The sequence below is a fragment of the Nannobrachium achirus genome (genome assembly GCF_963921795.1).
Source record: "Nannobrachium achirus genome assembly, chromosome: 14".
Taxonomy (NCBI): Eukaryota; Metazoa; Chordata; class Actinopteri; order Myctophiformes; family Myctophidae; genus Nannobrachium; species Nannobrachium achirus.
The window spans coordinates 36,787,896-36,802,960 of record NC_137821.1 but is presented as its reverse complement, the minus strand read 5'-3'; the positions used below and the strand labels follow the sequence as shown (position 1 = coordinate 36,802,960).

Here is a 15,065-nt window from a genome sequence, read left to right as displayed (position 1 = left end):
ACCTCGAGGTCGCATGTCGCCCTGAGGCGTTTTACTATTATTTTGAAGTTTGTTTTTAACATCTATAAGAACAATGGTTGTAAAAGTGGGGCCCTTGGGTGGGTTCCAACTTCCAGGGGGGCTAAGCCAAAAACTATTGATAGTAAATGGATAGACCCCTGAGGTCTGTCTATAACTCAGAGAGTGTACACATGGTCCATGGTCCATGGTCCGGGGCCACATGCGGCCCCCACCTTCACTTAATGTGGCCCGCAGGTTAATGTTGGAATACTGATATAGTATTGATTTCAGCTGCTACAATTCCATTTCCAACCATGCAAAATTGACTCGCTTTAATTACTTCAGTCAATATTAGTAGCTTAATGACATAGCACTAGTCTTTTTTATGAGAAATATATTTGTATTTAAGTTCACAAAGTTAACATAAGAACATATAGGCCTAAATGCATTTGAAATTAAATAAAATTCTTACTTTTCAGGATTCCAATTAAACAATAGCTAAAACTTATTCCGGATTACAATAAAAAAATAGCGCTAATAGTAGATCTACAAGCTTGTAGATCTGCTACTTGTAGATCTGCTATTTTTGACTGTAGGCCTATACATTGTGGCCCTCTGGAGTGAATGTGAAAATATAGTGGCCCTTTCCATCATCAAAGTTGCCCACCTATGGCCTAAATGCATGCTAATTTGGGGGTCCTTGGAATTCAAAAGGATTTCCGAGTTTGAATAGTCTATGCACTGCATGGCTCTCAAACGTTTTAGCTCAAGACCCAAAAGAGAAATTAGACAGCCAAACTTGTGAAAATGGCAGATCTACAAGCTCACAACGTGTCACTTTGCACAAGTGTGAGCTTGTAGATCAGCTATTTTCACTACTTTTTTAAATTGTATTATTTTTTTATTCATGGGATTTCTTAGATGTTTTTTAGATTGTTCCTTTTTTTAATGTTTTGTAGGAAAAGTAAATTGATCTTTTACTTGAGTCGTGACCCTTAAAAACCCAGTGTTTTGGAAACAGTGTAGGCCTACTAGTACAGACTGCTGATGAATAAACTGATCTAGTGTCTGCTCTGCCTAGCGAGGCCCAGCAGAAAACGTCACCGTTTTTTTCTGTTTTGTTTTTTTTCACATCAATGAAACTCCATACGACGCCGTTGGGTCAGAGCGATTGACGTAAGCCCCCGCCGTCGCGCGGCGATTGGTCGGGCGGCGCGCCACGGGCTGCCACTCTCGGCGGCCGTCCAATGGGGAGGCGCGTGTGCGCCTTTGTTCCTCCTGTTTTGTCGGTGACGCACGGGTCAGGTGTTGTTTGTGCCGTGGCCCGTAGAGATGTGTACAGAAGAAGAAGAGAGGAGCGCATATAGGAGAGTGCTAACCTGCTAACTCAAAAGCTAGCTTGGCTTTCTCGCCCCGTCTACAACAGCGACAACAAACAACACGGCTTCGGCGCGCTCACCATGTCGCGCACGGCGGGCGCTAGCTCGTAAACACCCGAGTCCCGTGGTGGAGTAGCCGCGGAGAGGGGGGAGGAGAGGCCGGGGCCAGACCGGGGTTCGACACGGAATAAACAAACGGGGGGCTTCAGGAGGACCGAGGAGTCGTGCAGGGTTAGCTGGCCTAGCATAGCGTGCTGCTGCTAGCAGGCAGCGAGCCGGAGCTGGCGAGCTCTGTCTCCCGAAAACAAGAAGAATGGGGTCTGGCTCCGCTTGGATTAGCTCGCTAGTGAAGTGACCTCTGATCGTGTTTCTCCCATGGCGAATTTCACCAATTACCAGGACGGCAAAGCCGCGATGCTGCTGTTGGAGTCGCAGCAGCAGAGGGACGTGGGGACGAAACCCGTCGCGGCCACCGCGAACGGAGACGGCGGTGGCGGCTCTGTCGGGGAACCCCCTTCCCCGTTAATTAACATCGGCGGAGGAGCGGGAGGCTCTCGTTTCCATCAACATCTACCGCCCTCCAACCACCACCACCACCTGCTCAGCCAACACCACCACCTCCACCACCCGCCGATCGGCCAGCCAAAGGATCAACAACAACAGCAGCACGGTGCCGCGGTGTCGCACCTCCATCACTACCCGTCGCCGCAGCAGCAGCAGCTTCTTTCCGCCGAGAGCACCGCGGATTCCCCGGGCAGGACTCGGTCCACGTCCTCGTCGCAGGGCCATCAGGTCCATGTTGACGACCCTGCCGCTGCCCCGAGCAGCAGCGGCGGCGGCCATGTATACGCGTCTGTGAGCGTCACCAACAACACCTCCGAGGCTGTGGACGATATTCGCAAGTGTGGCTACCTGAGAAAGCAGAAACACGGCCACAAGCGGTTCTTCGTGCTCCGGGCGGCCAGTCACCTAGGCCCCAGCCGCCTGGAGTACTATGACAGCGAGAAGAAGTTCAGGAATAGCCTGCGGTCCGCCGCCGCGGCCGCCGTCAGCGGTGGAGCCGTGGCCCCTTCGCCCCCGAAACGGGTTATTTACCTCTACCAGTGCTTCACGGTAAACAAAAGGGCGGATTCTAAAAACAAACACCTCATTGCCCTCTACACTAAGGACGAGTACTTTGCTATTGTGGCCGAAAACGAGCAGGAGCAGGAGGACTGGTACGTAGCGGTGAGTGAACTGATGAGTGAGGGGAAAAAGGGGCATTTGGATTCAGATGATTTAGACGATGGATACGGTACGGTGACTCCCGGTACTGTTTTTAAGGAGGTGTGGCAAGTTAACGTGAAACCGAAAGGACTGGGCCAAACTAAAAACCTCACAGGTGTGTACCGTTTATGCCTCTCCACCAAAACCCTTCACCTCGTTAAGTTGAACTCTGAAACTCCTTGTGTTAACCTCCAGCTGATGAATATCAGGCGTTGTGGGCATTCAGAAAGCTTCTTTTTCATCGAGGTGGGACGCTCCTCCTCTATCGGGCCAGGTGAGATATGGATGCAGGTGGACGATTCTGTCGTGGCCCAGAACATGCACGAAACCATCCTGGAGACGATGAAGGCGCTGAAAGCCTTTGCAGAGTTCCGACCCCGGAGCAAAAGTCAGTCGTCCGGCTCGAATCCGTTGCCGTTTATCACCACGCGGCGTCACCTTGGCAACCTGCCGCCGAGCCAGACGGGCCTACAACGCCGCTCTCGGACCGAGTCAGTCGCCGGAACGCCGCCCTCGAGCAAGAGCTCTGGAGCCAGTGGCTACCGGTTCCGAACGTCCAGCGAGGGTGAGGGGACAATGAACAGGCCGTTCCGCTCAGCCACAGGGAGCCTCGTGCACCTCAACGCTGGCCGTGCTCACCTTGGACGCCAGGAGAGCGGAAGTGGCTGCAGCAGCAACGCCAGCGTCGCCACAGGAAACGCAGGTACAAGCACAAGCGGAGGGGGTGGGGGGCGCTATGTCTCCCGCGCCATCCCAGGTTCTTCGTCTTCATCCTCTGCCACTTACCACGCTCGCTCTGCTTCACTCCCAGTGTCCCACTTCCCCTCCACCACCAGCCCCGTCAGTGTGTCATCGAGCAGCGGGCACGGCTCGGTGTCAGACACCCTCACCCGCCCGTCCAGCGCCTCCATCTGCGGCTCGCCCTCCGACGGCGGGTTCAACTCCTCGGACGAGTATGGTTCCAGTCCTGGAGATTTCCGGTACTTCCGCGTGCGGAGCAATACACCCGACTCGTTGGGAAACACCCCGCCCATCCGGGAGGAGAACTGCCTGAGCGACTACATGGCCATGGGCTGGCACCGGGAGGCATTTGGGTCGAGCTCGGGAGGAGGGGAGACGCCACGGGACGAGACCATGTCCACTACAGAGGATGAGCGCTGCTTTTCCTCTTCATCCTCTTCATTGAGGAGGCGGACCCACTCCTTCACCAGGCCAGGTGGAGGAGGCACGACAGGAGGTGCAGGGGTGGCCGTGTACCAGAAGATGACCCAGACTACCTTTTCATTGGAAGAGGGCTCGATGGGAGAGGCAGGGCTCCCATTCGGCAGTGGACTCCTCCTCCGTGGGGGGCCTTCGTCTTCCTCTTCCTCACTCCGCTCTGACTACAGCTCCTGCTCAGAGCACAGCCAGCAGAGTCGGCCCTCTACACTCTCCCGGACAGAGCCCAGCGGCGGTGGTGGTGCTGCAGGAGCTGATCCCCATCACCCCTCGTCCTCATCAGCAAAAGAAGACAGCGGCTATATGCCCATGATGTGTGGCGTGGCTGCATCGCCACGGGACACCCCGCCCGACTACATGCCTATGCAACCCACTTCCTACCACCACCATGTCTCCCACTCCCCCCAGTTTCACAGCCCCGCCTTGGCCTCTCGCATGGCCCACCATCCCAGCTCCCAGTCCTCCACAGACTCCCACGGATATATGATGATGATGCCGGGGGGCAGCGGGGGCTCGCCTTCTCCCGTCCAGGCCTCCCCGAGCCCCCACAGCAGCTCCAGTGCGGCTGGGTGTAGCGCAGGCGGCGCCAGCGTCAGCGATAGCATCGCAGAGCGGCCTGAGAACGGCGAGTACATGGACATGTCATACAGCAGTGGTGGCCGTAAGCTCTCCAGCGAAGGCGGAGGATACTATGCCCTCAGCACGCCCGAGGGCACCCCGAAATCCTACAGTCCATACTTCTCCCTCCCTCGCTCCTACAAGGCCCCTGCAAGAGACAGAGAAAAAGAGGAGAAGGAGGAGTATGGAGAGTATGTTCCTATGAGCTCCCCTGCCAAGCCTGTTTACTCACAAGTCGCCACAGCCTCGACCTCCACCCCAGAGAAGAGGAACACAGGTGGAGGGGCAGGGGGAGGCTCCAACACCAGCACCCCTTCTCACCCACCCCCGCCCTACGGAGCTCAGCACCAGACGGCGTCAGCCATGGCTGACCGGAGGGCCGTGAGACCCAACCGACTTCCTCTGGGCAGGCGGAGCTTCCATGGCTTGCTGCGGGCTAGCGAGCCCTCCACTGTGTCCACGGGGGTGTCCACTGGCGTGTCCACCTCCGTGCCTGCAACCGGGAGCTCAACTGAGGGGCCTTCTAGCCCGGGGGAGTACATCAACATAGAGTTCGGAGACCATTACCCACACCAGCAGGTGCCTGCCAGCAACTCCCCTCCTCAAGCCCAGGTCCAGACTAGTCACCAGGACTACATGAGTGTGGAGGTCGGAGCCGAGCAGCAAGACAGCTCCTCTGCGGGGAAGAAACAGTCGCCTAGACCCAGCCTGGTGGCACCCTGGAACCCACCCACCTACATCCGACCCCTTGCTGCCAACACCACGTCACTGGCATCCCCAGGAGTCCCTCCCGGGGGTCACTGGAGGTCGATGGGGGATGACTATACTGACATGACCTTTAACCTCGTTGCCAGGGGCGACAGCGGTTCGCGGTCGAGCCCCACGGCGATGCTGCAGCACCTGTGCTTGATGGAGGGCCGCTACGGACACGCTCCTCCCGCCACCTCCTCCATCTCTCCCCCACCTCTCCCTCCGTCAAGTCCCGGGAGGGCACCCCAGCCTCCCCACCTCCTCCTGCCAGAACCCAAGGTGGTACGAGCCGACCCGCAGGGCAGGAGAAGACACAGCTCCGAGACCTTCTCCTCGACCTCCGCCTCCAACTCTGCTCCCCAGGCGGGAGGTGTGGGCCCCTCATCCTCAGCCACCCATCCCAGCTTGGCTCACCCGTCGGCCCCCAACGGCTCGTACCTGAGCGACGGCCAGGCAGCCACCAGATGGGCCTCTTCGGGCTCCTTCGACAGCGTGTGGATGTCTGTGGACGGGCAGGGGGACTCGGGGGCACTCCGCCCCCTGCTGAGAACCTCTGATTTGGACACGATGACCCCCGCGACGTCTGCCTCGTCATCCTCCGTCTCCTCCTCTGGAGTAGGAGGGGGCAGAATGTGCCGGAACATTTCTCTGGGCTACCAGAATGGGCTGAACTACATCGCTCTGGAGCTGAGGGAAGATGGGAGTAATGGGGCGGTCGCCGCGGCTGCTCTGGGAACCGGCGCAGGTGGCAGCGGGCCGGCGGCGGCGACGGTGCCTCTGCCGGAGAATGGCGCCTACGCCAGTATAGACTTCACCAAATCAGACGGGGTCACCACAACGACCAAGGGTGAGTTGTACCCATTGTTTTGTTTTGTGTGTGTGTGTGTGTGTGTCAGGTTGAGAAATCCACGTCAGGTAATGTATCAGACACTCAAAAGGTTTGTTTCTCTGTGAACTGTGAACAAGGTTGGTGGTGGTGATACTGTAGTTGAATACATCAGCCACCCGCAGTTAGTTTGCAGTCCTGGTCTGGCTGAGAGACAAAAAGTATGTGTGTGAGGTGGAGAAACTGTGTCTGTGAGTGTGTGAGACGTTTGTGTGTGTGTGAGAGAGCTATTGGAGATGTTTTGTGTAGTGTGTGTGTCAGTCTGTGTGTAAGAGAGTGCATGACTTCAGTCGATATTTCTATTTGAATTCTCATTGAAAACCAAAATATCCTTGTGTGCTGTGCTATTAATAGCCCCATTCTCCCAGTTCCCTGCATCAGGCCTTGTCTATTTTAGATGCTAGGCTCCTGTGATCTTAACGGAGGCTCTTGTGAGCGTGGGGTTTGTCTCTGACAGCGTCTGTCTGACGGGGGAGTTGAGGTCTCGGAGCGGCTTCAACGCAGAAAGCGACAGCAGTATGCGTTTCATCTAGACGACTGTGTGTATTTCATCTAGTGATTGTGTTTTGGTTTGTGTTTGAGCCTCTGTGTGTGTTTGCGTGCCGTCCGCATGCTCATACCAGCTGACTGTTGTACTATAAGCTCAGTTGAGTGAGGTGAAGTGTGGCCGGGGTACATCAGCCAAACAGGCCCTGTGTGTGCTGTGCGTGCGTGCGTGCGTGCTGGTCTAGTCTATAGATGTACAGAAGCTTAAACTGTCTGTGTTTATGGGTGCAACATTTTACTCACTGTGTCTGTCTATACTCCGTCTGTCTGTCTGTCTGGTTGTAAGTATATATATTTTTTAAATTATTGGTATGATACATGCACACACACAAAAAAGTAGTTTTAACAGTCAAGCAAAGGATACCTATGACATTGATAACGATGATAATCTATGCACATTACTTTCGGTGTCTCTCTCTCTGGTCTAATTCTCCTGCTCTAACTGTGGAGTGGGTCCTATATGTCTGTATGTAGCTGTGTGTGTGGTATAGTGGCATGTGGAGAGGCATGTGTTAACGGCTGTGTAAAAGGTGGTAACAGTGTTGTAGATAGAGACACTGAACCGTACGTGGTTCACAAACAAAGTGTGAAAAGTAAATGTGTGTGTGTGCGCGCCTGAGTGTGAGTACAAATGTGCCTTTAGATTTGATGGCAGCAAAACATACTTGTCTTGTATAATGTGTGCATGTGTTAAGCACACACGCACACACGCATGCACTCACACACACAAATCCAATACAGTAAATGTGCTGTGTAATAAGGGTTATGTATAGTAGTTAAGCACTACAGTGAACGCAAACATTCTATTTCTAATACTAATGTTTCTGAATGAATGAGTTTATTTGGAACAAGCATAGCAACATAACAATGTTTGAAAAGGAGTAAGATGAAGGGTAAGCTCATCTTGCCAGTGCAAACTCTATTGACTCATAATTATCACAATTCTATTACACAACCCAAACATTTCAACTCCCATGTTCAAAGAAAGCGTCAAATTCTGATTCTGATGAAAGTTCTAATTCTCCTCCACTATAGCAACTTAAACCCCAGCATCCGTATCCTGGAGAAAAACAAAAAGAAAATAGATCTACAAGCTGTAGATCGTCTATTTTCAGCCAAGATATTTCATGTAGAGCGAAAACGGAAAAGATACTAGCATAGAGCCAAGATGGACTCCTCAACAGCAGATGAGTTTAAACCAGGGGTCTTCAACGTTTTCAGTCCAAGGACCTCTTAGTTGAGAGAGATGAAGCAGGGACCCCCACTACATATTGTATAAATTTGGGTTGCAGATTAAAAGTGTTCATAGATTTCTTAGACAGCTTAGACTTGTTTGACAGCACTGTCATCATGTTGGAGTAATGTGTATTTTCAGACATTTAACCACTTGAACCGTCAAATACTTTAGTCTGCTATTCTTTTCCCTCTACAAACCTCTTTGCCGAAAAATAGCCGATCTACAAGCTTACAACGCCTCGCAGGCGCAGTAGAACTGCTATTTTTGTCTAATGTTCCACTCAGAATAGGGATGCTAGGGTTCACATGGTTAATGTAAAAAAAAACATGATCCTATCACACAAAGACTTTGCAGCCCCCCGTAGTAACTCTGAGGACCCCTAGGGGTCCCGGACCCCCTGTTGAATACCCATGGTTTAAACGATTAAACACTTAAACTCCATATACGTCGTTGACCCGTGGTCTCCCAGGGGTCTGTACTTACTTGACCACATCCTTTTTTTTCTCAGTCTGTACCTTTCACTCACTAGCCTATTACTAGGATGTTATTGCCTGTTGGTCAGTGCTTGTTGTTACACGGATAGAGATAACCTTTGTACTCTGTGTCACTGTGTGAGACACACACACACACACACACACACACACACACACACACACACACACATACACACACACACACACACACACACACACACACACACACAAAATGTGTTTGGGAAGAAGGGCAGAGGAAGTAAACCTTCACTCTTTCTGTCTTTCATAATTTCTTCAGCTCACTTCTTGAATTCACTCTCAGTTCATGTTCCCTCTTATTTGTCATTCTGGTTTGCCCCCGTTCTTCCTAAGTGCGTGTGTGTGTGTGGGGGGGGGAGTAGAGTGAGGGATCTCAGCAAGTGATGAGTGACTCATTTGTTTATCATTGTGGTGAATAGAGAGTGAGAGTGTTAACTAAATTGTCAGTGTTGCTTTAGGTAACACAGGAGATCAATTGACACTCGTAGCTCTAAAAGCAGGCTGTGTGTGTGCGCGTCCGTGCGTGCGCGGGCATTTGGAGCTTTGTTTTCTGCCGCTGCAAGCAGGTTCATTGACCTTTGTTTTGTGTGTGTGTGTGTGTGTGTGTGTGTGTGTGTGTGTGTGTGTGTGTGTGTGTGTGTGATGTGAATGCGACTGTGTGCGAGACTGTGTGTTGGGGCTAACTAGGCCAGATAGTTCAAGGTAACATGAGCAAATCTTAATATCTCTTTGCTCCTACTCGTACGCACCGTCTGACATTCATCTACAGCTCACTGTGTGTGTGTGTGTGTGTGTGTGTGTGTGTGTGTGTGTGTGTGTGTGTGTGTGTGTGTGTGTGTGTGTGTGTGTGTGTGTGTGTGTGTGTGTGTGTGTGTGTGTGTGTGTGTGTGTGTGTGTGTGTGTGTGTGTGTGTGTGTGTGTGTGTGTGTGTGTGTGTGTGTGTTGTTGGCAGCAGGTCTGCATGTCTATTAAATAAGGTTGCACATTGTATCGAATATATCGAAGTTCATTGTTCATCGCAATATCAACATGCACAATATACACATTGCAAAAGAAATATACGTAACATCACATTTCAACAATCCAGGTATAAACTAAAGGAGGGTTTTCTTTGGATTAGATTTTCTTCAAGGGGAGAGGTGAGAAACCGTAATGCTAAATTGGTGGTATATATTCATTGTCAATAGCTGCTGTAGCCTAGGCCAGGGGTTTTCAAAGTGGGTGACGGGGCACCCTGGGGTGCCGTGAGATAATTTGATAATATATGGAATTTATTTGGACAAAAAATATTTAGTATCATTTTAAACTTGAAGTACAATGTTATTTTCGGTCAGTTCTAACCAAAATGGCTATTAGCTCAACATTTTCCTCGCAACATAATCACTAAAATATCGTCGCTGTCGGGCAGAAACCTTGCATCCCCAAGTTTCAAATGTGTATGTCTTTTGGTAAAGTTAAGTAAAGCCCTGCTTCATCATACAAGACCGTGGCACAAAACTAGTGAAAACAGCCGATCTAGCTGTTTTCACTAGTTAAGTACATTTTATAGATGATAAATACAAAACGAACGGTTTTGGACATACAAGGTTTCTTTCCACCTGACAACGACGATATGCTATAAATATAAGGTGCTGGGAGTGAAAATTATAATGTAGGGGTGCCTCGGATTAATACAATATTTATGGGGTGACCTGAGACAAAAAAGTTTGGGAACCCCTGGCCTAGGCATATGTGTTCAGTAAAACAATGTTCTTGGAATTAATATACAGTAATCAAATAATGTTTTCTTTTTTCTGTGTGTGCATAGTCTGCATACAGTAGACTTCATTGTCTGGGTTCCATGTTTGCAGAAAATCAAAGGCAGAAAGATGTTCAAACTGTATACTTAAATATTTGTTTACTTGCATATCGGCATGGCAACAATGTTATCACCTATGATGACATATCACGTGTTTTCCTAAAATCGTGCAACCCTGATTAAAAACAGGCAAACATTCTGTAACAATGGCCGATCTTTAAGATGTAGATCAGCTATTTTCAGAAAAGAAAGCTTTGGTGTCGAGGGGGGGAAAAAGGAGGGAACTAAGTATATATCCCTGGGGGACCCCGATAGGGATGAGACGATATGAAGATTATTGTGACAAAAGAAATCGCGATTTACGATATTATCGCGATAATCTAAATCCATTATCCTGTTGCGACACGTTGTGAGCTTGTAGATCGGCTATTTTTCGGCAAAGACATTTGAGAGTGAAAAAAAGACTGTATCAAATACGTATATTATAAGTACCTTTTACCAATTATAGAGGATTTAAGTTGTACTGGATATGCAGCTCGGCAAATGACGGAGGACGATATCATCACGATAAATTAAATCTCCACAATACGATTATCGTGAGTGTTTTTTAATCACGATAAACGATAATATCGCTTTATCGTCCCATCCCTAGCCCCCGATCAACTAAGTATTACAGGGTTTAAGTAGTTAAAGGAACATGTGATACAGTAGAGCTCATTGCCACCGCTTCCATTTTCCTTCCGAACGCATTGATGTGAACGCATTGATGTGGGACAAATGTGGTTGTGCCCCTGGCTGTCCCACCGAGGGGGAAATAAACAGACATGCTGTTGTGATTTGGAAACTGCAACAGTCAACAAATAACAAATTAATGATTTCTGACTTGGGGGGGGGGGGGAAAAACACACCTCCATGCTGTTATCTCTCATGGAGATTACAGCTTCATCGGGCTTGCTTTGTCGCTATGTTACTGACTAATTGTGTGTCTCTGCTGTGCGGGCTTACCAGTGTTGTTTTTGACAGCAAATTTTGATTTAGTTTTAGTCATAGTCTTTTGAATAAAATGTCATTTAGTTTGTCATAATTTAGTCACCTGAAAAGTTTTAGTTTTAGTCGACTAAATATTTTTTAGGTGACTAAATCTACAGTTGATTTAGTCAACTAAAATGTATTTTGGCAGGCCTTGATGACATTGTAATGGCTGATTTTACAAAATAGCTGATCTACAAGCTCACAACGCGTCGCAGCGCGTTGTGAGTGCACCTGAGAGCAACCTAACATAAAATGACTTCTCCACTAGTCCCTCCCTAACGTTTTAGTCTAGTTTTTATTTTGTTGACGAAATTGTCAATATATTTAGTCTTAGTATTAGTCATCACAGCTTAGTTTTTATTTCGTTTTTATTTCGTTTTCGTCAGTGAAAAAAAATACAGTCGACAAACATTTTTCATCATAGTTTTAGTTGACGAAATCAACACTGAGGCTTACATATGCTTTGTGTGGCCCTGTGTGTCTCGAGGAAGAACTCTGTGTACTATGTCTGTTATGTGTGTTGGTATTTATATAGACTTAGGTTCTTTTTATGATGTGTGTGGGTTTATTATCTGTGTGTGTGTGTGTGTGTGTGTGTGTGTGTGTGTGTGTGTGTGTGTGTGTGTGTGTGTGTGTGTGTGTGTGTGTGTGTGTGTGTGTGTGTGTGTGTGTGTGTGTGTGTGTGTGTGTGTGTGTGTGTGTGTGTGTGTGTGTGTGTGTGTGTGTGTCGGGCATTGTGCAAATGAGGATAGCATTTGGGTCATGTGGCATTATGTGTGCGTCTAGATATGAGTCAATACACCTTTGTGTGTGTGTGTGTGCGTGCTGGCTGAGTCATGTCAGCCGTCCTTTGATGTGGCCTTCTTGTTGCCGTGGCGGCATGTTGGGGCACTGCAGGCCCTACAGGAAACGCATCATCATCAGTTAGGAATGCACTTCCTCTCAGCTGGGCTCAACAGACTTGAGCACACCTGGATCTTGACACGTGTGTGTGTGTGTGTGTGTGTGTGTGTGTGTGTGTGTGTGTGTGTGTGTGTGTGTGTGTGTGTGTGTGTGTGTGTGTGTGTGTGTGTGTGTGTGTGTGTGTGTGTGTGTGTGTGTGTGTGTGTGTGTGTGTGTGTGTGTGTGTGTGTGTGTGTGTGTGTGCGTGCGTGTGCGTGTTACTTGTGTGTGTTCTAGATTCAATAGTGCTTCCCAATGCCAATAAGCATGAATGAAGGCAACAACATGAGTATCAAAACAAACGGCATACCACTAGCAGCACTCACAAACACATACTCTTCTATTTGTTGAGGTTCTTCCATTAAAACAAACTAGATTATGGGTCTGTTAGTGCTTGTGTTCTGTTTGTTTTGTTCTTCAAACTCTTTACCAAGCAACATTTATATGCCATTAACATCTCATCTCATTATGAAATGTACTTGGTTGTCTTGTGACTTGGGTTCGAGGGATCTTGTAATGTTGTTGATTCACTAATTGAAGCCTGTTGCTAGGTGTATTGATAAATATTGACTAGCACTGTGGCTCTAAGATGTAGGTAGGGCTGTGTGTGCCCTCATAGTCTGTTTATCTGTAATTTTACATTTTAGTTGATTAGTGTTTTATTATGCTTTATTCTGTGCACATCGCTTATAACATGTATATAACCTTATAATAAGAGTAGTTCACAATACACACACAAATGTACTTTTTGGAGCTGTGTGCAGCTCCCTATACGTGGCTGTGTGGGTCTGTGTGTGTGTGTGTGTGTCTGTGTGTATGTAGCCTGACTTCGGCGCGTAACTAGTGCCGCACCATTTACGCCACTCGCGCAATATATACATCAAAATGTGCGGCTCGGCCGGGAATGGTGTTCTATTACCTTTCGTTCCGATCCGCCTTACCATGCCGACGTAATCGGCAAAAAACGACGCTTAATTGTCCCCATTGACTTATAATGGGACAATGCAAGAAATCACTTTCAAGTATTTTTCTCTCGTAAACCATAGGAGCTACAGTTTCAAACCTCGGAGAGGAGATTCATAATGATTTTAAGAATGAATCGAAAAATAATTACATCACTCGGCCTCATGGTGGCGCTATACCGGCCCACTTTACGTTTTGCCCCGTAACTCTTGAACCGTAGATCGGAAAATTAAAATTCTTTTTTCCCTGGATTCCTTGGGTCAAGACGCATCTCCCCATATAGGCCACGCCCATTTGCGCCAGGATAGATTTTCCGCCATCTTGAATTTTCTCCAAAACACACTTTTTGCTCCTTTTCCTACATATTTTCTTCAAATGTCACAAAAATCGGTACACATGATCTACACACACACACACACACACACACACACACACACACACACACACAGCTCCACTTCACACGGGTGTGATTTTTTTCTCCATCATTTACTCACCCTCAGTGGGGAAATGTTTTATCCCTGCTTCTGGTCAGACTGAATTAAATGCATGCATTTCCTTTTGGGAAAAGTAGACTGTCTGATAGGCTTGATATTTGTTTGATATTAATATCAGTAGTTAAAATTCTCAAAATATTTTTTTTTTCTCCTTTTCTAAATGAGAAAATACCCACATCTACATGCTCACAATGCATGGCAGTGTAATGTGTTATGACCTTGTCAATTAGCTATTTTATTTGTATTTGTCGTATACATAGACCTTAGGTATCCTTGTTCGCAGTAGCGATGAGTATTCTTAGGATATATATATATTTTCTTCTGTAACTGCTATATTGTCATCAAAACCCTGCCAATAGTAAAGCCCTTTGCACACAGGCGCGTTTAACCGCACGGATAAAACGGACAATATCATTTTTTGAAAAGAAAACAATGATTCTCTACGACCTCATGCACACCGGCTCCGAATTAGCCGTGCGACGAGTGGCTGCCGCCGTGCGTTTTTTTCTCGATCGAACCCGGTTCGATTCGTGCGTCTTGTCGCATGCGGTAAAAAACTCATCACTCCTTTTATGACTCCTTTTTGGATCCGCAGCGCCGATTCCGCACAGCCTTGCACACCAAATCCAATGCGTTTTATTCATGCCGCAAACGAAAAAAACGCAACTGTCCTGTGTGCAAAGGGCTTAACTCCATTCTAGACTCTAGTATGGGTGTAATAATTATTTATTCTCTATTTTGCGTTTACAGGAAGTAATTAAAAGTCAAATAAGGACTTTTGATGTAAAAAAAAATACACAAAACTGAATGTTAGAATATTTAAATTGTTATTATCGAATTTCATTTTGGTCATCCCTAATAGTTCCCAGCATTTTCTCATCTCTGTGGAGAAAAGCCCGAGAAACAAATGTGAACCTAAAGCAGAGAATGTCTCAGTTCCGTCATATGTACAGTGTGTACCTCGCCCCTGGAAAGGGTCTTTCTCGACCGATCACAACACTCGTTGCATGAGTGTAAACAGGTTTGTTAACCCATTTAGATGGGGTACACATTATTGCGCTTAAAGTTTTGCTTTAACTTTTGAAAAATAGAAGATATACAAGCTCACAGCGCGGCACCGAGTGCCGCGCTGCAAGCTTGTAGCTTTGTAGCTTGTAGCTTTGTAGCTTTGTAGCTTTGTGCAAGTCATTGAATAGACCCGGTTCCATAAGTGTCTCCTAAATCCTTCTAAGGTTTTTTTGAAAAACCTATGTTTCTATGTCAGTGGTGCTCAAACTTTTTTGAGTGGTGGTCTCACCGCCACTCCTGTAATCAGCTTTCACAATGTTACTGGCCGTGTATGTCTGTCTGTCTGTCGCCTGTCATACCTCTCATGACCACACACACAGACCACAAACACACACACACGTTAAAGGAGGGGCGCT

General features: G+C 48.0%; 1 protein-coding gene across 1 annotated transcript in view; it reads left to right on the top strand.

Moving 5' to 3' along the window:
* Positions 1-1,360: 1,360 nt before the first annotated feature.
* Positions 1,361-15,065, top strand: part of LOC308298638 (insulin receptor substrate 2-B-like) — a 30,539-nt gene continuing 16,834 nt past the window's right edge. Inside the window, exon 1 of the mRNA XM_080742281.1 lies at positions 1,361-6,078. Coding sequence (XP_080598407.1) covers positions 1,755-6,078 — 4,324 coding nt within the window. The 5' untranslated portion in view covers positions 1,361-1,754. The remainder of the gene's footprint in view (positions 6,079-15,065) is intronic.